Below are 26,341 nucleotides of genomic sequence, written 5' to 3' on the forward strand. Positions count from 1 at the left end.
ATCATTCCTTGGCCTTTGATTGTAAGAATTCATGAGGTTCACTTGCTCTTGAACATAGTCGGGGTAAGCCTCCCTAGATGGACATTGATGAGTAAGATGGTTTGGTATGTTGCAAATGGCACACACTTCATTTGCTTTTGGCACCATGTTGAGCACGGATTCAAGCTTCCTTTCTAGGTTAGCTACCTGCAAAGAAAGATCATGATTAGAGCTTGTTTCATAGACTCCAACTTTCTTACCCCTTAAATCTTTGTGTTGGGCATTAGACCCCAACATCTCATAAATGTTGTATGACTCTTGGGCATTCTTTTTCTTCAAGGCTCCACCTGCTGCATTATCAACAGTTGATTGACATGTTTGGGTTAGTCCATCATAGAAAAGTTGCATTTGTAAGTGAAAAGGTAACCCATGGTGCGGACATTGCAGCAAAAGGCCTTTAAAGCGCTCCCAACACTCATTGAAAGGTTCTCCATCATCTTGTTTGAAGTTGAAGATTTGTCCCCTTAATGTGGCTGTCTTTTGAGTGGAAAAGAACTTCTCCAAGAACTTCTTAGCTACGGCATCCCATGTGGTAAGGGAACCTGGTGTTAGAGTCATCAACCAACTCTTGGCCCTATCTTTCAAGGTGTAAGGAAACACTCTCAACCTCAAATTTGCTTCACTTACTCCCTGCAAAGGTAAACCACTCACAACATTGTAAAACTCTTTAATATGAGCTAAAGGGTCTTCATTAGGTAAACCATAAAAAGAGGGAAACATATGGAAATGTGAAGATTTAAGATCATAATTTCTAGCTTCTGTGGGCAGCAAGATGCATGAAGGTGAATTTGGTATGATTGGTTAAGCAAAGTCCTCCAAAGCTCGAAGCTCATCTTGGTTGCCCGCCATCTCTTCCTCTCTTTCCCAATTAAAGTGCTCAGATCCTTTACTTGTTGAACTAGATGAATTTTCTTCCTCTTCTTCACGGATAATGGAGGAACTTGATGGCACAAAGTTGTCCAAAGTTTGGCCCTTTAACCGTTCAATTCTTTGGCCTAACTCAACAAGTCTATTTGACATATACTACCTGAAACAAAATAACACAAGTTCGAATGAAAATCAAGAATCTACTTACAATGAAAAGAACAAAGTTTTAAATAGCAAACAAGCAATTACAAGGGACTGAAATTAGTCCCCGGCAACGGCGCCATTTTTGTTGATGTTTTTCCTTCCTAGTGCTAAAAACATGTTGAGTATAATAACACAAGTAAGGGTGTCAAATCCACAGGGACTAATTAGACCTATATAACCACTTGTTTTGCAAGAACCCTATTAGAAAATAAAACTAATCATTTTAGACAGATTTGATGTTGTAACTTGAAACACACGGAAATGAAATGAACACAAGTAAATGAGTCTACAAATAATGAAATGAGATAGTATCAATGGAGATGAGGCTAGGGATTCGGTTTCACCATTGCTAAATTGATTCCATGTTTGTTAAGTCAGTTTATGCTCAGCCATCTATCTGTTTCTTGAGTTTGTTTCACTTAGATATGATCAACCATATGATGTGTGGATTTGATCAAATATTCGTAGTCATGAACCTAATTGTGATGTTCAACTTCGGCTCCTAATCAAGAATGTGTTATGCATAAGAAACTTTCATAAAACCAAAGAAACACTTGGCAGGATGTTTGCAAAACGTTTCCTTCAATCATTCCCATATCTGCCAAAGTTATGCATGATGTGTGCTTTAAGATTGGCTAGACAACTTATGGTTAATTCAAATGGTGATCAAGCATTAAAACCAACACACAAAGTCACAATTAAATCCGAGAATGAAACAAGAAATAGAAGGATAAACTGAGCATTCCGAATTAACTACATGGCAATCTTGCTAGGCTACATCGAATCCCTAGAATGAGATTAGTTACACTTCATGTTTACAAAGGTTTGACATAAAAATAAATAACATGAATGAACATAGAATCAAGAAGAAGAAACCCTTGAAGCAAAACTGATGTTGAAATCCTTTAAGAGTGGCCTTCGGTGTTGGTTCTCCAAGTGTGATGAAACGGAAATGAATCGGCTTAAGGTTGGATGTTCTCTGCAAATGGGAGAGTAAATGGACAGAGATGGAGCGGCTTAGAATGTGTGAATCATTCCCCAAAATAAAAATGGAAGAAGAAGAAAAGAAGTGAGATTGCACGGTTCTTATAGAAGGGAAATGTCACTGCCATCATTAAGAATGGAGCTGGAATTGCACATGTGAGATGGAAGTGCATAAATGAGCTGGAATGAGTGAGTTTCTGAGGTGGTGGATGCACGGCACAAGGTGTATATGCATGCAAATGGCTATTTTAATTGAACATGCATGTGTATTGGCTGCAAAGCTGAAATGGACAACCTGGAATTGGTTGTACAAATCTGGAAAAGGTATGACAGTGCACGGCATGGGCATGAGGGAGCTGGAATGGCATAATGTGAATTAAGTAATGGAAGTGCATGTTCTTGGTGCAAAAGGGAGTTGGAAAGGTAATGGAATGCACGGCCAGGTTGTGAACATGCATGTGAATGCATGTTTTGGTGTTAGAACCACATAATCTGACTTCAATGTTTTTGCCTTGTTTAGAATCACCCAATATAGCCGAATTTCACCACTTAACACTTCCACATCCTTTCCTGAAATTCCAGCAGCCAAATGTTTCCTAGATTCTTCATTTGGACTTCAAATTAACTCCCTAGAATCCTCTCCATGTTTGGAATAATGCTCAGCTACCAAAAGGAATGTTTTTACTTCATTTGCCTTCCCATTGATCCAAATACACACTTGGCTGCACACTAACACCAAATAATGTAAAATGCAACTAGCTTAATCCAAAAAAAACATCACAAAGACGCCCAATAAGGTAGATATAAATGCATACAAAATGAGACTTATCAGTCCTCGTCTCCACTCTTCGGTAATAATCATTGTATGTACAGGGTTCCATTCGTCGTGGTTTCTAAATTTCCTACCATTGTATCTTTTCTCCAGGGATTGATCAAGAAACTTTTCTAGGAAAAATTAATTGATATGATCTGTGAGAAATTCAACGTAACAGAAAATTCGAGAAACAAATGCAAGAGGCTTCTTCGAGTATTTGAATCAGCTCTCAATGAAAGCACCAATTTGTCGATGCAAATTTCCACCGTCTTCAGTCTTGATGAAATTGCACTTACAAAATAATTAACACCTTTGATCAATGACCTAAGCCTCACGCGTCCATAAGGTGGGGGGGTGAGGCTAATGGATCTCTGATGCCTAAGTCAGTTTCTTTGAAAGAGTAAAGTGTTTAGAGCTTTTTAGGGGTAGCAAAAGCATATGAAATTTGGTAGAATATGGGGTATATATAGGGGAGAGGGTCGGCCATAGTGACACACCCCATACCGAAGGAGGGCGTGCTGGCCGTCACGTGAGAGTGACGTAACCATTTACACAGTTCGGAAGCTTTAAAAATTACAATTACTAAGATGAAACACCCGAGGGTGAGTCCTACTTTTGTGAATTCTGTCAGAACACCGTTGGATTCCTCGTGGCCACCAAAGCACTGCTATCTAGAACCTGGAGGGGCGCAAAACAAAATTGAGTGGGTCAGTAAAACAAAGTTTTTCGAAAACTTTTCATCTAAAACATTTCTAACCCCTCGCCGTAAAACCTGTATACTTCCCCAGAAAAATAGTATATAAACGTATATATACATATGTCATCAAAACTCAGCTCACCATCTGACAACATAACATCTCAGAAAGAATATGCCATGCCATGCCAAAATATAATATGAATGCATCGATATAATTCAGGTGAAATAATAAATCAACCGGAGACCCTATAGTGGTCATGTACGGCTGTTTATATAGCTCAATATCTCATCCAGCCGGAGTCACCAACTGTAACTTGTACGGCCCTGCCGGAGTCACCAACTGTGACTTGTACGGCACTACACTGCGCATAAGTCGAAACTACCTATAGTAGTCTGTACGACTAATATGGTGAAATAATACGCTCTAGTGCTTCTCTCATCAATCATCTGCGCGCATAATCTAAGGTCACCCACCAGTCGGAACCCCTCTAATGGTCTGTACGACTGGCATGTCAGAACCACCTCTAGTGGTCTGTACGACATCCACCTACTTGGATCCAAGGCGAGCGTGCGGTGTGGTGAATACTATAAGCACTAATACCAAAGGTGCAGTTTATGAGCTCACAACACAATCACATAAATAAATCGTCTGAATAATATAAAAACTCACCTGTGCGTCCATCGCGTCAATTCACGTATATATGCATCAATTATCAAACTAAATATCTCAACAATTGCATGCATGGCAATTTAATTCATATTTTCATGTAAATGCATTTTCTGGGAAAAACAGTAGTATATAGGTAATACGAAAACAAAACTGCCCACTCACCTAGAGTTCACCCAACAACTCCCTAGCACCACACATCAAGGCATCATGACGATCAGCGCCTAGAACAATAATCAAATCCAACCTCAGAATTCATATCGATAGAATACATAACTTATATAAGACACGTCACTACGTAGTTCGATCCGGATGATCTGCAACTCAGATTTCAAATCCGTAACTTCCAGAGGTCCACAATATACCTCTAGGATAACATCCTAAAATTTCATTACCATCCAACGGTCAGATCTCCGTCAATTTCCAAAACTAAGTGACGGCTAACATTCTATTTTATGAACTTACAACTCCAATTCCGGAAGATCCGTAAATCGGATTCCCAATCCGTAAGTTCCTATAATCCTCAAATATTACGTATTACAACGTATCAAAGTTTGGTGATGATCCAACGGTCGGATCGTCAATTCACATTTTCACCTAACCACAAATCGTAACCAACTTAGGTTCAATTATTCAATTTACGTCCAACAATTATCAAAACTGAACCTAGAACCTCAACACATGATAATAATGACCTTGGCGGGCCATTGGCCACGCGCCGCCGCGTGGTCCGCCGCGGGTGGCGGTTGGCCGCCCCGGCTCGCCGGAAAATTCAACTATTTCCAAAAATTACCAAAATTTGCAGATTTGAAGATCTCAATGATTAGAACAACTTTCATACCTGCGGCTAAGGCCAAGTTGGCTTGGAAGTGCTTCAATTTCACCAAAACCGTGAAGAACCCTAGAATTGGGTGTTTCCAATTCGACCTTCAAACTTGTTCCAACGCCTCTACTACCTCTTGGGCTTTATTCTAGGTCCTAAAGGAATGCTAATGGTGTTAGTAATTGAAAGAAAACATTTCAAAATTTAAAGAATTTAGGCAAGAAAGTCGCGGCACCCGTAGGGGTGTTCTTCGCGAAATCACCATGAAATTCAATGATTCTTGGGGTGAAACGTGAAGAGGGAAGGCCTAGATGGTGATTGGGAGTGGTACCTTGATTCAATTCGTCGAAAAATTGGACGAAAACGGCGAGAACCCGCCGATTAGAAGGCATGGGTCGCGCAGGCCGCACGGGTCAAGAACGACCCGTTCCTTATGTTCCCCCGTTCACCACTCTCCCTCCTTTCCCTCCTTTCCTTCCTTTGGTTGGTCAGCTTCTCCCTCTCTCTTCTTCTGATTCGCCTCTCCTCCTTCTTCTCCGATTGGGCAGTTTTGCCCAATCTCTCTTTCTTTCTGTTTTCTTTTTCTTCTTCTCACACATAAACACACACCAAAAACCTTTCCCTCATCCCAGCCATCCATTTCATTCATCATTAAATCTGGGCCGTCCATTTTCATAAAAGAATTTCTATATTTTACTAAAATTATAATTCCTTAAAATCCCAAATTTCAAACATTAATAACTTCTTAGATATAACTCCAAATCACGAACCGTCTACGCCCACGCGTCCGTAACGACGAGTACTACGAGGATATGTCAAGAAAACAAATCTTAGATGGCACGACTTGACGATTAACCTCGAATGATGTGCATGCCTCAAAGGGCATTTTTGTAAAATCCTTTATTAAAACTTTAAAAATTCTTAAAATTAGGGACAGGCTGTCACACATAGTGTTAGGGTTTTACCTTACACATGGCGGCATCCTATTGGACAAGGTTTATGAAGAAATATTCTCAAGATATTAAATAGGAAATAATATCTTGAGATAATGGAGTAATTATCCTTAATTGATTTAAATTGGGATTATTTACTTGGTTGGAGTCAATCTTCAATTGAGAATGTATTAAAGATAGGATTTGGGTAATTAATCCTTATCTTTAATGCTTTGACTTTTCATTGCCAAGGGCAGGTGAGCTGTGGACAGTCGTATTTAGCTGTGTGTGGGAGTATATGAGGAGCCTACCCACTTAATGAGAGCAATCTTGTGTTTCTTGAACAAAAATGCACATGTGGTCTCTAGAATTTTTGGGATTATTTTTTGCCCCACATATAACATTAATAATTAATTATGTATTACAACTCGACTAGTAATACTGTGTCTGTGTTAAAATTACTAAGGTAAAATTTCTTCATTTATGACTGGAAGCTTTTTTCCTAAAAAGAGTAAAAGGTCACCTTGACCAGATAACCTTTCCTATTTTTAGACGAACTCCTACGATGAATATATTTGATTGCTCCAAGCAATCATTCCAACAGTCTACTTCCTGCCGACCGGCCCACCTTAATTAAGAAAAAAAAGAAAAATAATTGTATGAACTCACACTTTGAGATTAGAAATTTCATTTTTTAATTGCCACCAGAGTAAAATTCCTAATTTATAACTGCAATTACAAATCAGGAGTCTCTAACTCGAGTTTGAACTTTGAGGCCTTCACATTAAGCCTAAAAAAAGAGTGCAATACTAATATGTTAAATTAAATGCATATATTAATATATCAAATTTATGGGTTCATAATACTTCACACATAGTTCACTTTTGTAGTATAACTCTTACAGTTATCGAACTCACACTAGTGTAAGAGTTGTATTATTAATATCATTTAGACTGTGTGATTTGTCTTTTTTCTTTTTTGAGTACAACGATATATTGTAGGGGAGAGGAAATTCGGTTAAGCCACACAATGGGCAACCTAATTTGGTATTGAATTCGCTATCCACGAGATTTGAACCTAAGACATCTTACTTACAAATGAAAAGGAATACCAATAGACCGTAGAGATTATGTGATTCTTATATATTAAATTCGCACTTAGCTTATTGCGAAAGGTTTCATGGATATTTATCTTGTGGGATCACCAACACTCTTTTAGAGAGTAGGATTCTCTCCTCTTTTTTTTTCCTCTCTTTCTCTCCTTTCCTGTTTGATCGGTCACGGTTAAGCCACGTTAATATTTTATATTAACTTTTTATAGAAGGAGAAATATAAAATAAAAAATGTAAAAGGAGGGGATGGAACGAGATGGAAAAAAAAATGGGAGAGAATCCTAATCCTTCTTTTAGTGCATCTTCAATCTGAAAGCCAAAAATATCTTATCACTTTATATATACACTGACTTCGTCTTCATGTGTAATTAGCACTTTCTATAAAACAATTGTAATTAATTACAAGAAATTTTTAATCGTAATTAATTACAATTTTTTTTTTTTTTACTTTAGAAAAAACACAAAAGTGTTTTTGAATAAATGATATTATCTACATTAAGGGAGTGGGATAGAAGAGCGTGCTAAGTCATCATATTGAGTTAGCAATAATTCGGTTCAAATTCGCCTTTGGGCGAAAATCAAACGTAAGACCTCTCACTTACAAGTAAAGAGGAATATCACTAGAACGTATTAGGCGTCGTTTGATGGAAGTTTATTTTTTATTTTTTTGGTTTTTTTTTAACAAATGATATTATCTACATTAAGGGAGTTGGGGAGTGGGCTAAGACTCATATTGGGTTAGCCATAATAATGTGGTTCAAATTTATCTTTGGCAAGAATCAAATCTAAGATCTCTTAATTATAAGTGAAGAAAAATACTACTTGACCGAGTACGAAATGGCAATGAAAGTTAAAACTTCATTTTTACCTATGTTTTGACTCCACAGTAAACATGTATCTGATGCGCTCACACGCCACGTGGTAGCAATCCAAGACAGCCCGACGGCCCCCACACCAACCCCACAAAGACAAAACCGGAAAGGGATCCCCTTCAGAATGATCCCTTTCCTCCTAATCCACCAAATCATTGGATCCGTACCATTGAAATTTGATTCAACGACTGAAGTTATTATAACTTTAAAGTGGGCTCCTATTTTGTAGCTATTGAATCAAATTTTAATGGCACGGATCTACTAATTTGTTGGATTAGGAGAGAGAGATCATCATTTTCCGGCAAAACCCACCTTACCTAAAAATCTGCCGTTACCATTAGTTGTACCTCACAACTCCCCTTCCACGCGTCCCTGCCGTTGATCTCGCACAAACGACCGGTCATCGCGGGCCCACCCCCCCAAAACCAACGTTCCAGATCGGATCCTCCGGATCAGCCAAGGGCTCACGCAAGCCCTCCCACTATATCAACTCTCACAGCCGCGAGTCCCACTCCTCTTTCTCGCTCTACGTCTCTCTCTCCTCCCCCACACTCCTATCTCACGCGTCGCCACCCACCGGCTGCTCAGCCCCCTCCGTCGGGTCTCCGACTATTTATCCCTCCACTCCCTTTCCTCTCCTCCTCCCTACCCAAAAAACCAAAAAACCAAAAAAGAGTCGAGTCTTTTATTTTATTTTTCTCAACGGAATTTTATCGAGCAGTTGGCGAGCGTTGAGTAGAGAGAGGAGAGGGAGGATTATCGAAAAAACGAAAGAAAAAAAAAATTCAAATATTTGAAAAAAGAACAAAAAAATTTAGGGTTTTTTTTTTGTCTGTTGAAGATGGCGCAAGTTCAGCAGGTTCCGGCTCAGAATGCGAACGCGGCAGCTGTGGCGAACGGTGCCGGAGGAGCTAACCAGTTCGTGACGACGTCGCTTTACGTTGGCGATCTTGACCCGAACGTCACCGATTCGCAGCTGTACGACCTGTTCAACCAGCTGGGTCAGGTGGTTTCGGTTAGGGTTTGCAGGGACTTGTCCACTCGGAGGTCGCTTGGCTATGGCTATGTCAATTTTGCCAACCCGCAAGATGGTTAGTGGTTTGAATTCACTTTCTTATGGATTTTTAAGCTCAATTATGTAATTTAGATCATGGGTTATCTTATTTTTAGCTGATTTAGGATGCTTAATCAAGAAATATTTGTGCATGCAATGTACGCACTGTGGATGCCAATTGAACTCACCATGATACTGTATTTTGTTGTGCGAAAGTTACAATTTTTAGGTGCGGTCGGTGGATCCAATTCTGTTTAACTGTGTTTGTGCGATTAATTGTAGAAAGAAACCGTAGAAAAAACATGAACTAAGTGATCGGTCATTCGTTAAGCGCGTAGGTGTTGCTTGTTATGAGATTTAGTGTTTGCAAAAAGGAATTGTTGTTAGGTGGGGAGAGTGAATACAAGCATGTGCAATTTTTTGGTTAATTGTTATGGGCTTTGAATGGATGTTTCAAATTTGGGCAATGTGCTACTTTTTCTTAATTTACTTCCTGCCGATGCATTATACGATTATGAATTGCTGTCTATTGGTGAGGTTTGTAATGTTGAGATTATGGCTGTGATGTTGGACTCTTGAACGAGTTTTCTGGTCATGTTTTACGACTTTCAGTTGGTCTCTTCAGTAAAGGCTCCAATTTTGGTTTGAACAAGAAAGAAACGTGCACCTAATTGAATTAAGCTACTGTTGTATTAGGATTCGTTGTAGCAAAGGGCAGGATTAAGGTTGTTTGTATTTAGGCTTATTCTCAGACCAAAAAAAGGCTTATATGTTAAAAGCGTGTCCATATTTTCCATCTCAGATTGGTGTTACGTGGAAACAAATTTGGAAGATGGATTGTTACCTTTTTTTATTAGATGATAATATGTCCCCTTACCTATCGTTTAGGAGATAATAAAGTTTTCAATTCTTTGTCTTTATTTCATGGTTTATTGTTCTGTTCCACACAAAGATCAGTTTAGATGGATACTTTAAGGCCTCTCTTAAAATCATAAGTTGAAACTTTCTTTGTCATCTGAAGGCCGTCGTTGAGATTAGAAACCGAAAAAGGAGGATACTTTGCTTTTCTGTAAACAATTGTGCCAATGAACCATTAAATTTAAGAAGTACTTGCTGGAAAGATGTTTGTATTGTATCTTATTCAAGAAGAAAAAGTTGAATTACAGCTTGAAAATATGGGTCAGTTGGGATGTCTTGCTCTAGTTGGTTCAGCGATGTGTCATTTTTCTTAGGATCTTGAGTTCATTTTGTTTTGTCTTATGATTTTTATCATGACAATGATTGTGTTGAAGGGTTTGACAGAACTCTTTTACAGTAACATGTGCCTCATAAGTATTTGGATACATACATGCAATCTTGTGTTTTGTTCATGAAATAGAGCTTAAAGATGCCTAGTATTTTTTGCCTTCCTTTATTTTGCATTGTGTTGGATTAGTCGGTACTCTTTTTTCTTTTGAATCTTACTTACATCTTTAGTTGGAATTGATGGCAGCTGCTAGGGCTTTGGATGTGTTGAACTTTACTCCTGTGAATGGAAGACCCATTAGGATTATGTACTCTCATCGTGATCCTACTATTCGCAAAAGTGGGGCTGGAAACATATTTATTAAGGTATTTCCATTTTTTTAATTTTTATGCAGCACCGTTGATACTTTCATGTCATGGTTGTCTTCAGTTTTTACTTGTTTTATATCCTTCTTGACACCTCGACTTGTATTAATTTTTCCAGAATTTGGACAAAGCTATTGATCACAAAGCCTTGCATGATACATTTTCTGCGTTTGGAAACATCCTTTCTTGCAAGGTGGCTACTGATCCTGCTGGCCAGTCTAAAGGCTATGGCTTTGTACAATTTGACAATGAAGAAGCTGCCCAAAAGGCTATAGAGAAGTTGAATGGTATGCTTTTAAATGATAAGCAAGTTTATGTTGGTCCTTTCCTCCGGAAACAGGAAAGGGACAGTACTGCTGACAAGTCAAGATTCAACAATGTTTATGTAAAGAATCTGTCAGAGTCAACTACCGAGGAAGATTTGAAAAAAGTTTTTTCTGAATTTGGGATAACCACTAGTGAAGTGGTGATGAGGGATGGAGATGGAAAATCAAAGTGCTTTGGGTTTGTCAATTTTGAAAAGGCTGATGATGCTGCTAGAGCTGCTGAGGCTCTGAATGGAAAGAAATTTGATGATAAGGAGTGGTATGTTGGGAAGGCCCAGAAGAAATCTGAAAGGGAAAATGAGTTGAAACAACGATTTGAACAGAGTATGAAAGAGGCAGCAGACAAGTATCAAGGTGCGAACTTGTATGTTAAAAATTTGGATGATACCATTGCTGATGATAAACTTCAGGAGCTTTTCTCTCCATTTGGGACTATTGCCTCATGCAAGGTGTGTATTTTGTAGCCCCTGTTTTAAATTGCAAAGTGCAATGTAATTGTGTCATAATCTTCATTCATTTTGTATTGGTATGGCCTAACGTAGTTTTCTCTTTTTTTGTTGACATGTGATCAGGTCATGCGAGACCCTAGTGGAATAAGTAGGGGATCAGGTTTTGTTGCATTCTCAACTCCTGAAGAGGCAAATAGAGCTGTGAGTTGATTTCCTATATGGATTAATATAGTGCTTCTATGCTTCCCGCATTTCAGTTTTGTAGGACAATTTAATCTTGCTGCCATTATCAACCATGGGTAGTGAGATTCATGGCTGCCTCATCTATAACCCAAAAAAATTAGGGTTAGGATTTATGAATATTTTAGAATATGGGGGCTCGTATGGGTAATGTATGTTTGTGAGCGTGTGCACATGTGTTTTATTCCTCAAATAATAGTGTCTAGTGAAAATAATTTATTTTTCTGTTATTGTTTATAGCTATTGGAGATGAATGGAAAGATGATTGTAAGCAAACCTCTCTATGTTGCACTTGCACAACGAAAAGAAGATAGAAGAGCAAGGCTACAGGTATGTCTTTTATTCGTCCTACAACAAACTAACTTTGAGTGTAGCCTAACGTCAATTGATAAATAGTTTTTCTGTGTACATCAAGTTATTTTCCTGCAAGATCTTTAAAGTGAGTTGTAGACTAAAAGCATCTCAAAGATACGTATCCTGTTTAACTTGGTGCCACTCTTTTTGTATTGTTGTTATGTTATGGACATTAACTGGTTGCACAGGCTCAGTTTTCTCAAATGCGGCCTGTTGCAATGGCACCTTCTCGTATGCCAATGTACCCTCCTGGTGGTCCAGGTCTTGGACAACAAATATTCTACGGTCAAGGCCCACCTGCTATCATTCCCTCTCAGGTAACCAGGAATTTCATTCTTTTGGTAGTTAAAATTTTTATTTTTTATTTTTACTTAACTGTTATATTAAGAGTTTGGTAATGTTGCCCTATTACCTGACTTTATATTTTATTTTTCCTTTGTAGCCTGGATTCGGGTATCAGCAGCAGCTTGTTCCTGGTATGAGGCCTGGTGGGGCTCCATTGCCAAATTTCTTTGTGCCAATGGTTCAGCAGGGGCAGCAAGGGCAGCGTCCTGGTGGCAGACGTGCGGGCTCTGTCCAGCAAAACCAACAGCCAGTTCCGATAATGCAACAGCAGGTGGGATGCATGTTGTCCTGAAGTAGTCTTTAGTATTTTTATTTGTTGACATACATTCTGATGGCCTTTTACTGACAGATGCTACCAAGGGGACGTGTCTACCGCTACCCATCTGGTCGCGGAATACCTGATGGTCCCATGCCTGGTGTTGCTGGAGGCATGTTTTCTGTACCATATGACATGGGCGGCGGTGGCAGCATGCCTATCCGTGATGCAGCAGTGTCCCAGCCAACAGTTCCAATAGGGGCTTTGGCTACTGCTCTTGCAAATGCTACACCAGAGCAGCAAAGAACGGTATGCTTTTGTGTTTCTTTGTCCATTCATTGTTCTAAGATGGAAATTCATTTTTGTAAATTTTGTTCTTGATGTTTTTCGTATGTTCTTTGGGTGAAAATTTGCAGATGCTGGGTGAGAATCTTTACCCGCTCGTGGAACAGCTGGAACCTGACAATGCAGCGAAGGTTACAGGCATGCTTCTGGAGATGGATCAGACTGAGGTTCTCCATTTGCTCGAGTCGCCTGAAGCTTTGAAGGCAAAGGTAGCTGAGGCTATGGATGTTCTGAGGAACGTTGCTCAGCAACAGCAAGTTGGCAATGCAGCTGATCAACTTGGCTCATTGTCACTCAATGGGAACCTTGTTTCATGAGAGTTTTCATCTTCAGATTGATGGATTGAGACATTTGTAGGGTGTGGTCTGGATTAGTTTGAGAAGTCGTAGGTAGAAACTGGTTTTGGTCTATTTTCCATGAGCTTTCGGAGTTTATTTTGAGATTGTGAATTTGTGAAGTTTATGCATAAATATTTCTATGCACATGTTGCTTTCCTTATTCTTTTGTGCCGAGGAATGGCGTCGTCTCCAGAGTGAAATTGTTTCATGGCCAGAGCAGTTTTACCGCAGCACTAAGACGGTCTGAGTGTATTTTTTTCATTTGCAAAACTTGCTCCGGCTGTAACATTTTCAACTCTGAAAAGTACATTTACATTGAAGAATTTGCTGTGGGTTTGAAACGTAAAATTGTTCAGGAAACACGCACTTGTGTTTGGCGTTGATGAAACGGCGCAATAATTTACTTTAAATAAATCTAAATTGCGAGCCGAGATATCTTGATTTTTGCTGTAAATATAGACTTAACTATATGTATTGGAGAGCTACTTGTCTGCCGCGGATGTACTTTCATGCCAGTGATACAAAGACACGTGAAAACAAGCTAACACACGTCTCTGTATGGTTAGCATAATATACTTGTATGTCATACAAGTCATTCAAGTGAATCATGAATTCAGCCGTCTTCATTTTCTCGGATTAGTTTTCGGTATATTGTGTTAATAGTTTCCGAGCAAGGAACAAGCAGCAATGCATATTTATCGACAATTTTGCTTTCATGTACTCTAATCACCATTTTAGAAGGGCTATTATATGCACAAACTTAAAGACAACTCTAATAACAGCATACTTGGATACCCTTTCTTACCATCCACATCCCACGGAGGTGATGTACAAAAACCACTACTAAAAAATTAGTCATCGACTTGGTTAACACGCCTTAGTCGGAGTCCTATATCAACTTCTCGGTCGTATCGGATTAACCCGTTGGTCTCGTAGTTAGAGTCCTGCACTTCCGAGGATGTCCCTGCTTCGTTTTGCTTCTCTTCGACGGCTTCCCCAAAGTTATGAAGCCTTCGACCAATTAGGTACCGGTCATCACGTATTGAGTTGTGAAGGTTTGTGAACCAGACATGGAATCTCCTGGCGCAAAAGCACAACAGGCTAAAGCAAAGGCATCCCAGCCAGGCAAACCGATAAACTGCTGAGTTCACCACTAATGGGTAACCGAGAACAGGAAATAGCCCTCTGGCAAGTACATAAGGCACGCACAGGGCAGTCAACAACTTCATAATGATTGGGAATACGATTTCACGAAGCACCCAAAGACCTTGCAGCCTGGAGAACCCGTCTTCCCTCACCCTTTCAAACTTTACTCGCCAGGTTTCATCCATCAGTGGCATCATGTGATCCAACATAACCTGCAGAAGTACGTAACAAGCACCAGCAATAAAAACCTCGGTATTTTGTGAAAAGAAAATCCCCAACATAATGAAGTCCAAACACATGCTAATGATTATTTATAAGACCACTCACCAGTCTGGTCCATATCTTGAGAAAAATAAGGCCTAAAGCCCAGTCCTGGTAAAGCAGGAATACCGGGCTCTCATCAACAGGCACACGCATTGGAACGATCACCAAAAGCTCAAAAAGCAGCCCAATCAATACTGGAATGACAAAAATCTGGAACATAACACGAGACAGTGGTATTAGAGCACAAAAACATATACAAACCTCATATAGAACACCACTTATAAAAACCAAATGATTCATACCCATATTGACAAAAGCACAGAACTCTTGACAACAATGGCACACCACTTGAAGATCTGGCCCAACAGAACTGCAACCCTTTTGGTTCTAATATGCTCGATGGAATATCTAAATCCGGCTACAGCAGTCCATATTATGTAGCTTCCAATGATGAAAGCATACAAATCTAAGACAAGAAACGGGAAAAGGTTAGCATTCTGATTTTAGAAGTAGGAAACATAACACTTAGAAGGGAAATTACCATTGCACTTGATTCCATGTGTTATAGGGAGAAAAGGAATGACATTGAAAATTGCCCTTCCAAGTGAGGTTGGTACGACTATCAAGGCAGAGTTGAAGACAAGTAACGTCATCCAAGCCACCACCAACAAAAGTACAATGCGAAGCACAAAGCTGTACCTTCTGAAAAACAGAAAGAAAGATATATTAGTAACCAAAAGAGGTAAAACCAGTTAAGATAATTAACTAACACAACATACTGTTCAAAAATGCAAAAGGGAATAGAAAAAGAGGGATGTCATGACTTCAAATCGTGAAGTAAAAACATCTGCATTATGAATTTTCTATCTGAAAGTAGGAATGCAGCCCAAGAAATTAAAAATAAATAAATAAAAAAAAAAAAAACCTGTGATAGCAAAAGATAAGATCAACTCGTGTATCAATTTGTACGGATTCTCTAAACTTACTCAGAATCAGATTGTTCATCCGTATCATACTCTTCTGCGACATTTGAGTCTCCTGATGCAAGAATAACTCCATTTGGATCATCAGCACCTGGAAGTGCCACCAAAGCCTGATCCTGTACCCCCAGTTGAACCTGTACTCTATCCTGTCTTCCTGGCTCTGCATTTCCATTTTCCTGTGCACCATTGTCCTCAGATCTGGGCAGTAAGAAATCAGTTAAACCAAGAGCCCAGCCAACTGTTGTAAACCAATAACAGAGGAGGGATTTAATCGTTGTCCGTAATTTGAAATGCTCAGTGGCGAATGGAATGCATATTTGAAAAAGAAGCATGTCTGCAGGAATTTCAGTAAATGGGTCGGACACCCTGCCAATAGGGAAAAATAACACGCATCTTAGCAAACATTATAAGATATCAGGAACATAATAAGTGAAAATGAAACACAGAGGGTCAATTTACAAGATGTCAAGAGGGAAAATGGAAGGTGCCATCCGCATAGCTAGTTTAACCGGTAAAAACACCAGCATCACAATTAAACTCCCATACACCGCAATAGATAAGAGGACCCTGCGAGCATGTTTGTGCACCGGATCGTCAATAAGATCACGGAATGGATTATAGTTAGGATCAGCTGGATCTCTAAGGAAATAAAGAACTCCATTACGCAGGACCTGCAGGCAGAACATAGGACAAAAGATACATGTAAATTTGGTGTTTGAAAAGCAAATTAGCCAAAACATAAGACGGCAAAGAACAGTACCCCTCGAAGAAGACTGACAAATATGCTTATTTGTAGCATGTATATAATTCCAACCACCCAATGGACCAATGAACTGGCTAAGGGAGAAGCTGAGAAGAATTGAACCCTGTGAGACATGGACTTCCCGAACATCCTTATAGTACAAACATCTAGCCACCATCCACACATCAAGGGAAATACCCCCAGTTCAAGGACTAGAAGAAAAGCAACCTTAATCATAGTCATCAAATGCCTCATTGCTGCCAGGAACTGCCTGAAGAGAGATGAAATTGTCTCTGCCATAGAAGCAATACCATAGAACCTTCCCATAGTCAATGATTCACCCCTAGTGTACTGAATCAAAGCAACAATGCCCAGGTAGAAGAACACTAGGGAGAACACAAACATGTATCCAACAGCAAGAGTTGTCACATCAGACAGCCTTGATGTCCCAAGTGTTGCCCCTTTCAAGAAGTCTGCTGATAGTGGTGAGCTTACATTGTTTGAAACCTCATTTAGTCCACTCATGTTTGCTTTCAGGATCTCTTCAACCTGTCCTACCATACCACTTTGTTGGCTTTCAGATGATACATTCGTTACAGCTGTTACTGCATTCTTCAATGTTACATTTGCTAAGGAAAGGGCTGATTCTGTAAGTGGCATGACTGTTGACAATACTGGACCAGTAGCGGTGGAGAAAATCCAAAACAAACGATAGAGTATAATCCGACCTATTGAGAAAGGCACAAAGATTACTACACCAAGGAATATCATATTGCTGGCCAGAACCTGAAGAAAGAATTAAAATCATTCAATGTATTAATACAAATTACATAAAATATCCTTATACAACATAAAGTCCTAATGAGAAACTACCACTGAAAGTTGACCACAACCAAATAACATGCACAATACAGATGCATAAACAAGCTATAGTTGCCAGAAAAATAAAAAACAAAACAAGAAAAAGAGAGAGAGAGAGAGAGAGAGAGAGAGAGAGAGAGAGAGAGAGAGAGAGAACCTCAAAATCTATCAGAAAACATAATTTAAAGGAGAAAAAGACCAAAACAAAAACTTACAGTGAACGCATTTTCAACTAAATGAAATACAGGTCCCTGCATGCCCACAAGCTCATCAAACGGTACATCCTCGGCGCCATCAGCATCATCCAGACCATCAAACATCTGCTCCACATGAGCTTCAAGACGAGCTGCCTGCATCTCCCACCGAGCAGCAACATTTTCTGCATTCCTCCTAATCATTTGACCTGCTCCAGCAATCCCATGTGCTCCTGCATCTTCCCCATTCACATCACCAACAAAGTTCCTGTTAGCTTGTCCAGGAGCTCTCCTTGCAGCACGGGCACCATTTCCTTCCCCTTCATCTTCTCTGTCAGCATCCTGTCCTCCAAGCTCACGTAAATGCCTGAAGTAATCCCTCAGAGAAGTGGCCCCAAGAAAAATAAACACAATGCTAGCAGAAAGTAGGAACCCATGCAGACAATCGGTAAGGATGACTGTAGTGGATAAATGACTAAGGAATAATCTCTGGGCTTCACCAAAACTCCTCACAAGAGCCAACCGCCATATCCAAAATGTGATAAAAGGTATAATGAGAAGCCAAACAGAAAGCACAAAACTAAGCCGCAGAAGGAATTGCAGAACATGGCAAGTTTTCATTGCCATCCCAACTACAAACTCTTGAAAAGGAAGCCTTGCAGGGGCATTCTCAGCATATACAGGAGAGAAGGAAAATGCATGCTTGCAAACCTGCAATGCAAAGTAAAGTAATCAGTGTCCCCGAGAACATAAAGTCACCACTAAGCTTAAACACAAATTGAATGACAATGTAAAAAACATAAAAAATAAAGAACAATGCTGGATATCCCAATGAAATCCAACCAAGCATATATCTTGATTAGGTGCATAAAAAAGTATTTAAGGCCCAAGATAAGTGGTATAAGCTCAATAAAGTTCACATTCCTCTGTTAGGATATTAACACGTAACAACTTCTGCCTTTCAAACTTAGGCGTGGTGATGCTGGGGTTTAACTTCTAGATTTTATTAACACAATGATATGTTTTTCTTCTCTAAACAATTGCCCCCCCCCCCCCCCACCCAAGATGACCATACACAATCCTAAATAAAATTCGAATATATCTTTTCTCTCTTGTTTTCGTTTTCTACCCAGCGAGCACTCCCATGCACACTAATATACAATAATTTTGTGGTTCTCATATCATATGGCAGAGTTAAGATCTCCCTAACACATTTATGAACTAACAGGAAAATGATTTCAGAGTTGAATAAAAAGCTCAACTTCGTTTTGAGCCTCTCTTACCAATATCACAAACAAAACGGGTAAAATAAACCCTAGAACCCTAATCAAATCAATTCCAAACTCTTATCTGAAAATTTGAGGGATTGCAAACACCAATTCAATCACCAATCGAGACCGAAATGCACAAAATTCAACAAATCCAATTACACAGAGAGAGAGAGATTTGAACCTCGCATTGGCGAGCATTGCTGTGATTAAGCCACTGCAGGAGGCAATCCTGGTGCACAAACTTGATGCTTCCGCTACAAGCGCACGGGTACCGCAGCGGGTTATCGGCGTCGCCCGTGTTTCTACAGATCCGGCACACGTCCTCCTCCTCTTCCTCATCGTCGTACTTGACCGTCGCCGCCACGGCGCTCGCTTCGTTCTCCTGAGACGACGACGTCTTGACGGTGTCGGTTGGGACGTCCTGGTCAGCGGACGGCGGCGGGGACGGGGTGATCTCCATGGGTTGGGTCGGGTCAGGTCAGGGGTGGGTCGGAGTCCGCGTTGGGTATTGCCGATCGGTCCTCGGTGGGGGCGTTTCAAAAGATGACGAAAGATGGGTGGGTTTTTGGGTCGTGGGGGGAAAGGTGGCGATGGGTGTGCTTAGCCGGGGGTGTATTTTATGTTCTGTAGTGTCTCTGGTCCGTGTGACCAAGGGATACTATGCTGCTCAGCGGGCCTTTTAGTGACGGGGGTATGTCGGTGATTTTGCCTTGAAGATTTTGGTTCGCGTGGGGGTGACGTGGACTCGGGTGAAGATAGAGGTCGTATGGTGCCGGCAAGTTTCAACAGACCCCAAAACATGGGAAATATTTTATTGTGCCCTGAATACGACATCACGTATAATTATATAAATAGGATAAAATTTTAATTTTTTAAGTTGTTAATTTTAGCCACTTAGTATTATGTTTTAGTGGTATTCATCTTCATTGATGAGTGAGAAGTTTTAGATTTTCGTCAAAGACGAATTTAAACCACATTATTGCAAACTCATTATGAGGCGTACCCCACTCCTCCACTCCTTAGTATAGAAAATATCATTTTGTTCTAAAAGGAAAAAAAATTGAAATGAAAAAAAATATTATTAATTTGATAATACAAATATCTTACCACTTATAGAATGACACATGATGTATCACATAGTCTTCCGGACACAATGAAAATTTCTTTCAAAACACCTCACATCAACAATCACGTTAAAATATTGTGTGACATGTTTTCGTCAGTTACTATTTATATTTAATTTAAAATAAAAGTATTTAAAATGATTTCTGACTGCACGTTTTAAGGATCCCCAGGATCATCACAAAGAGGATCCGAAGAGAATCCTCATTCGTTAAAATCTACGACACGATGTGATTAAATTTAAAGGAAAACTAATGAAAATGGTTTGAAAACTTTGAGTTTTAACGATAAGAACATCTTAGGGGTGGTGGCGCAGTTGGCTAGCGCGTTTATTACATATTTCGTTTATTCCTCAAGAAAGCTTCTTGAGGTTGAGAGTTCGAGCCTCTCTCACACCATATTTTGTTTACTCCTCAAGAAAGCTTCTTTGCTTAGGTTGCCTTCGATTGGGTGTAGTGTAAGCTGGGGAAGATATTACCATTATTGTACCATAGGTCCTGTTTGATATTATTTTTTTATTACCAAAAATAGCTTCACTTTAAAGTTAAGCTGACACACCCCGTCCCGAAGGAGGGCATGCTGGCCGTCACGTGAGAGTGACGTAACCATTTGCACAGTACGGAAGCTTTAATTATACAATTTATAAGTTGATACACCCGAAGGTGAGTCCTAATTTTGTCCAATCTGTCAGAACACCGTCGAATTCCTCGTAGTCACCACACCTTTGTGATTCCTGAACCTGGAGGGGCGCAAAACCAAAATTGAGTGGGTCAGTAAAACAATTCTTTTCCAAATCCAAACATTTCTCAAAACGTTGTAACCCCTCTCCGTAAAACCTGTATACTTTCTCAGAAATGTAAAATATAAATATACATATATATTCTCAAAACTTCATTTTTACTATCTCAACATTATCTCTTTATCAATCATGCCATGCCATGTCATCTCAACATTTCTCATATTAATTATGCCATGCCACATCATCTCAACAGTAATAAGGTATGAATGCATCAACATAATCATATCAGGTGCAAGAAAGTAATCAACCGTAGGCCCTCTAATAGCCCTATACGGTTGAACCTAGAGCTCAAAATCTATCATTATCACTCTACCGGAGTCACCTCTGTGACCCGTCCGGCCTTCTGCACACAAGTTACGCTCTAGTGCTTCTCATAAATCAGCTGTGCACATAATCTAAGGTCACCCACCAGTCGGAATCTCACTAACACTCTCGCGACTGGTCTGTCGTACCCACTCCGCGTGGACTGTACGACTAGCATCTACTTGGATCCAAGGCGAGCGTGCGATGCGGTGAATACTATAAGCACTAAACCATGGTGCAGGATTTGAGCTCGATATATATCATCATCATCATAACAGTAATTAAATACTCATCTGTGCGTCCACCGCACCATTTCATACATATGCATCATAAATCAATTCTTACCTGTGCGTCCACCGCACCAATTCATACATATGCATCATAAATCAATTCTTACCTGTGCGTCCACCGCACCAATTCATACATATGCATCATATATTAATTCATGCATGGCATTTCAACTCACATTTCTATATACTTTTCATATCAATTCTATGCATGGTATTTCACTTCCCGTTTTTCCACATAACTCATATGCATTCCATTTTAAACATAATTTCATGCATTTTCAATTTCTGGGAAAACGTTAAGTATATATATATATACGGAAAACAAAACTGCCCACTCACCTGGAGTTCATCCAACAACTCCCTAGCACCACACATCAAGGCGTCACGACGATCGCCGCCTAGAATAGTAATCAAATCCAACCTCAGAATTCATATCGATAGAATATTTAACTTATATAAAATACGTCACTACGTAGTTCGATCCGGAAGATCTGCCACTCAGATTTTAAATCCATAACTTCCAGAGGTCCACATTATACCTCTAGGACAACATCCTAAAATTTCATTACCATCCAACGGTTGGATTTCCGTCAATTTCCAAAACTAAGTGACGGTTAACATTTTATATTATGGACTTACAATTCCAATTCCGGAAGATCCGTAACTCGGATTCCCAATCCGTAAGTTCCAATAATCCTCAAATATTACGTACTATAACGTATCAAAGTTTGGTGATGATCCAACGGTCGGATCATCAATTCACATTTTCACCTAAATGTGAAAACTATAAAACGTTATTTGAACACCTAACCAACAATCTTCAATAACTTTCTCATACGGTGTTCAATTTAGGTATATGAATATACCACAGTGATCTACTCGACGTCACGGACGTCGACATATTTTTAAAATAATTTTATTTTTATTTTTTATTTTTACTGTAGCACCTTCTTCTTCCTTGGGTCGCCGGACTGGTTTTTCCGGCGGCCGTTTTCCGGGCAGTTTTTCAAATTGCCATAACTTTGTCATTTCTCAACGAAATCAAGTGATTCAAAAACTAAAGTTGTAGCCCTTGAAGATACAAAGAGAATGGTACCTTGCACAACACCTAGTTCGCCGTGGTTTGGCCGGAAACTGCCTCGAAAGCCTCGGAGGTCGCCGGAAACTGGGTATTTTTCAAATGAGTATAACTTCTTCAATACTCAACGAAATTGAGTGAAATAAAAAGGAAAGTTGTAGTACTTGACGAGACGAAGAGATTGATACCTACCTCGACTCCTAACTCGCCGGGGATTTGCCGGAAAAAGCCTCGAAAGCTCCGGCCAAACTTTGAACTTGTCGATCTCCGTGTTCTTACGTCCAGAAACTTCCAACGAAGCACTCCGAGCTTCCTTGGGACCTCACTAAGCTCACTATGAGCTTGGATTGTCCTAAAAATCAACCAATTCAAAGCTCATGAACAGTACACTTTCATGGGGAGTTTAGAATCTAGGTTTTCCGAAGTAAAACTTACCTGAAATGGATACCAACGTGATCGTGAAGTCCTCAGGATTCCAATGGTGGTCTCAAACTTGACGTTGGTATAGATTTAGGGTGGTTTTGGTGGTGGTCCGTGTGAGTTCGAAGGAGAGAGACAGAGAGAGTGAGAAATCGTGAAGGAGGAGAGAGAAAGACAGTGAACGGGAAATGAGGAGGGTTTTGAGGGATGTGGGGATCCCACGTGGTCCTTATTCCAATCTCCAAACACCAAACTTTAACATTTTAACCTAAAAATCTAAGTTCCATCCTTATTAAATTCCATTTTATTTTCAAACTTAGGAACCTAGATAATTAGCAACCTGAGCTTCACAAATTTAGTATTTCTTAAGGGCAATTTCGTCCATTCACAGCCACGAATATAATAATTTGGAACGGGCTGTGACAATCTTCCCTCCTTATAGAATTTCGTCCCCGAAATTCCAGCAACCAACCAATTCATCAACACTTATACCAACCTCGGTAAGTTTCTTTCATCCGATTCTTTTTCTCCCACGTAATTTTCTTCCACTGAATGATTCCTTCACAAAACTTTTACCATTTACTCTATCTTAACTCTCAGGACCTTCTTTTTCCAATCCAAATTCTACTTTTCTAAGGTGAACACTTCTAAAATATAAAACCATTTGCCTTATATACTCGATTAGTGGCATATCCATCTGTTGATGTCTTTTGTCATTCCTGGTTACTTTTAGGTTAACTTAATCACCTGAATACTTTGAGGAGACTCATCCATAGTCTCAGGGTCTACTAAAACTCTTTCTCGATCGAATCTTTCTCTACCCAGAAATATTCCATTCACAAGTCAACAAAACACACACATGACACACTTCATGAACCTTATGGCTTCACTTCGGAAACTGCGCAACCAACATACTTAAGAAACTTAGCAGTTCCGTAATCCAATTCTCTTTCCATTTCCGTTTCGAAACAGAAAATAGCTGTCTCAATCCAAAGGTTTATTTCTTTCTGCCTCAATCTGCTGACCAATAAAAATGTCGAATGGTATGATAAACCTTATTACTTTCGGAATATTGCAGAAGTTGAACAGTGAACTTCGTCCAATATTTGCTTGCTTCAAATCCTCAGCATTAGGCACATACTTTTTGTTTTCTTGTATCCACATACCATTTGAGTCTCGAGTACGACCTTACCAAAAGGCCTAACTTGAAACTTAGCAAGTATAACTTCTTCTCGATCTTTCATTCTTAACTTTACTTTAGTTGATTTCCAATCCACAAGAAGATAATCTTGGCAAGCGTACTAGATATTAATTCTTACTGCAGTCTTCTTATCAAGTGCTTCAGCTAGAACAAACTTTACGATCACCCTGATCGTACAATCATGTTCATTAAGCAATACAATTCACTTTCGCTGCCTCATATCAAAATCCTTCCAAGTAATGGATATTGAAGACTCTTTTGATTTGTAAAATCTTACATTCTCACTAAAATATAATGTCTCCATAACTTCACAGCAAGGATGGTAATCGTGACTTCCAAATCACTAGTAGGGTAATTCATCTCATGAGATTCCATTTGTCGTGAAACGTATGCAATCACCCTAACATTTGCATTAGTACATATCCAAGAACATTTAATGTAACATCACCAAAAATTTATGATTACCACTATTCTCTGGGAATACCAAAATACGTGCATGAGTGAGGAAATACTTCAGTTGTTGAATCCTTTGCTTACAATTCCTTCCCACTCATACATAACCTCTTTTCTCATCAGTCTCGTTAATGACAAAGCAATGACTAAAAATTCTTTCACAACCATCCAAAATAGCCTGGTAAGCTAAGAAATTCCAAATCTCAATTACGACTCGTGGTTGTTCCAAATTCTCAATTTCTGCTATCCTTTAAGGATTCACTTGAATACCTTAAGTAGACATAACAAATTTTAGAATGCCACTTGATCCATTTAACTTTAGCTTTTGCTAAACTTAGCATACAACTAACGTTCTCTCAATCTTTGCTTCATTGACTTAATACGTTTACATACTCTGCTCTGGTTCAGAATATGCCAGAATATCTTCAATGGAAATGATATCAATTTATCAAGGCATTATTGGAATACTTCATCCAATAACTCATAAAACAGCATGAGTATCCATATAGCATCACCATAGTTCATAAAACAATCTTAAGAACAACGTCGCTCATAATCTTTAATTGGTAATAACCAGACCTCAATTCAATCTTTGAATCTTCGCAATTACTTCTGAGCTGGTTAAATAAACATCAGTACATCACCATGGATAACGGTTCTCAATCGTTACCCGACTCCATTGTCTATAATCAATGAACAGTCTCAAGATCCATTTTCTTCCTCACCAACAAACTGGGGCTCCTCAAAAGTGTTGTACTAGGTTGAATAAAACTTTTATCAACCAATTCTCTCAACTGAATTTCCAATTCCCTTAACTCATCATGAACCAATCTTTAACATAAATTTATACCTGGCAACAAATCAATAATGAACCTCATATCTCTGCCTGAAGACAATCCAGGTATACTTTCAGAGAAGACATCAAGAAAAGTCTAACCCTTTCGACATTATTCACACTACTCCAAACAACATCATTTAGCACCACATGAGCTAAGTATTTTTGACAGCCTTTCAAAACAATCTCTTTGCTTTCACAGCATAAATAATGGCTGAACTCACTTCACTTTGCATACTTACAAAAGTAATCTCTGGTCATCCAGATCGATGGAAAGTGACTGGTTTCCCGTAACAATCCATTTAGTCACAATTATAACCAACCACTCTAATGGAAATAATTTAACCGACACAATACATACTTTATTAATACTGAACATTCTAAATAAGTACAACATTAACATAAAATAACCTACCGGTTTGCTTGCTTAACGAATCCACGAATGAGTTATTAATATTACGGTCTGCAGCCCGCAATACTGATAAATCATCGTTGTCTCGATAAGTAGGCAACCACTCACAAAGATATAACATTACTATTTTGTCACTCAATGCAAAATACATACACTCGTCTCAACTACATTTATTTACCACTCTCTAGGTAATATCATACATAATAAGAAATATATCAGCCGAAGTCAACTAGAATGACCAATACGGTTGATTCAACTCTTATCTCAATAATACGTCGGCCGGATCCACTCCGCGTGGTCGGTACGGCCGAGCCTATAACTCACTAATTTCTCATGTGTCAATCGAATCCACTTCTCATGGTCTGTACAGCTGAACATATAACTCATCAAATCTCTCTGTACTCACGGTCAATCCGACCAAACTACTAAGTCCATAACTCTGCTGAATCGACACTATGATATCATGGAAAATTATTGAGTACAACTGATTCTAGGGACGATTCACAATTCTGTGTCCCCTCTGTTCACATAAACACATTCATTAATTTCACATTTCCCAAAGTGTTAATTTTGTACCTGCTGCACAAAGTACATTTCCTTTACTCGAGACACCTTGTCTCAAATATCTGGGATTACCAG

At 39.3% G+C, this 26,341-nt stretch overlaps 2 protein-coding genes, 2 long non-coding RNA genes and 1 other non-coding gene across 6 annotated transcripts; 2 read left to right on the plus strand and 3 right to left on the minus strand.

Annotated features, from left to right (window-relative positions):
• Window positions 1–403: 403 nt before the first annotated feature.
• Window positions 404–514, plus strand: LOC114823124 (small nucleolar RNA R71). The gene has a single exon (XR_003771237.1). It is a non-coding gene; the product is annotated as a small nucleolar RNA R71 (small nucleolar RNA).
• A 1,399-nt stretch (window positions 515–1,913) lies between these two features.
• On the minus strand, window positions 1,914–5,563 carry LOC139188918 (uncharacterized). Its single transcript, XR_011572336.1, has 4 exons — window positions 5,427–5,563; window positions 5,114–5,250; window positions 4,438–4,496; window positions 1,914–3,586 (listed from the first exon to the last, which is right to left on the minus strand). It is a non-coding gene; the product is annotated as an uncharacterized lncRNA (long non-coding RNA).
• A 2,927-nt stretch (window positions 5,564–8,490) lies between these two features.
• On the plus strand, window positions 8,491–13,488 carry LOC103428486 (polyadenylate-binding protein 8-like). The gene is made up of 9 exons (XM_008366588.4): window positions 8,491–9,101; window positions 10,557–10,675; window positions 10,794–11,450; window positions 11,574–11,651; window positions 11,931–12,020; window positions 12,233–12,361; window positions 12,487–12,660; window positions 12,739–12,954; window positions 13,062–13,488. The coding sequence occupies exons 1-9, from the start codon at window positions 8,852–8,854 to the stop codon at window positions 13,305–13,307; spliced, it is 1,959 nt and encodes a 652-aa protein (XP_008364810.2). The 5' UTR covers window positions 8,491–8,851; the 3' UTR covers window positions 13,308–13,488.
• A 534-nt stretch (window positions 13,489–14,022) lies between these two features.
• LOC103428487 (probable E3 ubiquitin ligase SUD1) lies at window positions 14,023–19,572 on the minus strand. 2 transcript variants are annotated; one of them, XM_029098474.2, is made up of 9 exons: window positions 18,971–19,572; window positions 17,540–18,229; window positions 16,482–17,249; window positions 16,181–16,392; window positions 15,725–16,087; window positions 15,280–15,437; window positions 15,041–15,204; window positions 14,802–14,948; window positions 14,023–14,686 (listed from the first exon to the last, which is right to left on the minus strand). In XM_029098474.2, the coding sequence occupies exons 1-9, from the start codon at window positions 19,247–19,249 to the stop codon at window positions 14,180–14,182; spliced, it is 3,288 nt and encodes a 1,095-aa protein (XP_028954307.1). In that variant the 5' UTR covers window positions 19,250–19,572; the 3' UTR covers window positions 14,023–14,179. The 2 variants fall into 2 exon arrangements, with proteins under 2 accessions (XP_028954307.1, XP_028954306.1); XM_029098473.2 differs by having other exon boundaries at window positions 15,280–15,440; window positions 18,971–19,473.
• Window positions 19,573–20,406: 834 nt separating this feature from the next.
• LOC139188919 (uncharacterized) lies at window positions 20,407–24,173 on the minus strand. The gene is made up of 5 exons (XR_011572337.1): window positions 22,817–24,173; window positions 22,574–22,733; window positions 22,400–22,468; window positions 21,643–21,701; window positions 20,407–20,650 (listed from the first exon to the last, which is right to left on the minus strand). It is a non-coding gene; the product is annotated as an uncharacterized lncRNA (long non-coding RNA).
• Between the last annotated feature and the right edge of the window lie 2,168 nt (window positions 24,174–26,341).

This window comes from Malus domestica, chromosome 10 (assembly GCF_042453785.1).
Source record: "Malus domestica chromosome 10, GDT2T_hap1".
NCBI lineage: Eukaryota > Viridiplantae > Streptophyta > Magnoliopsida > Rosales > Rosaceae > Malus > Malus domestica.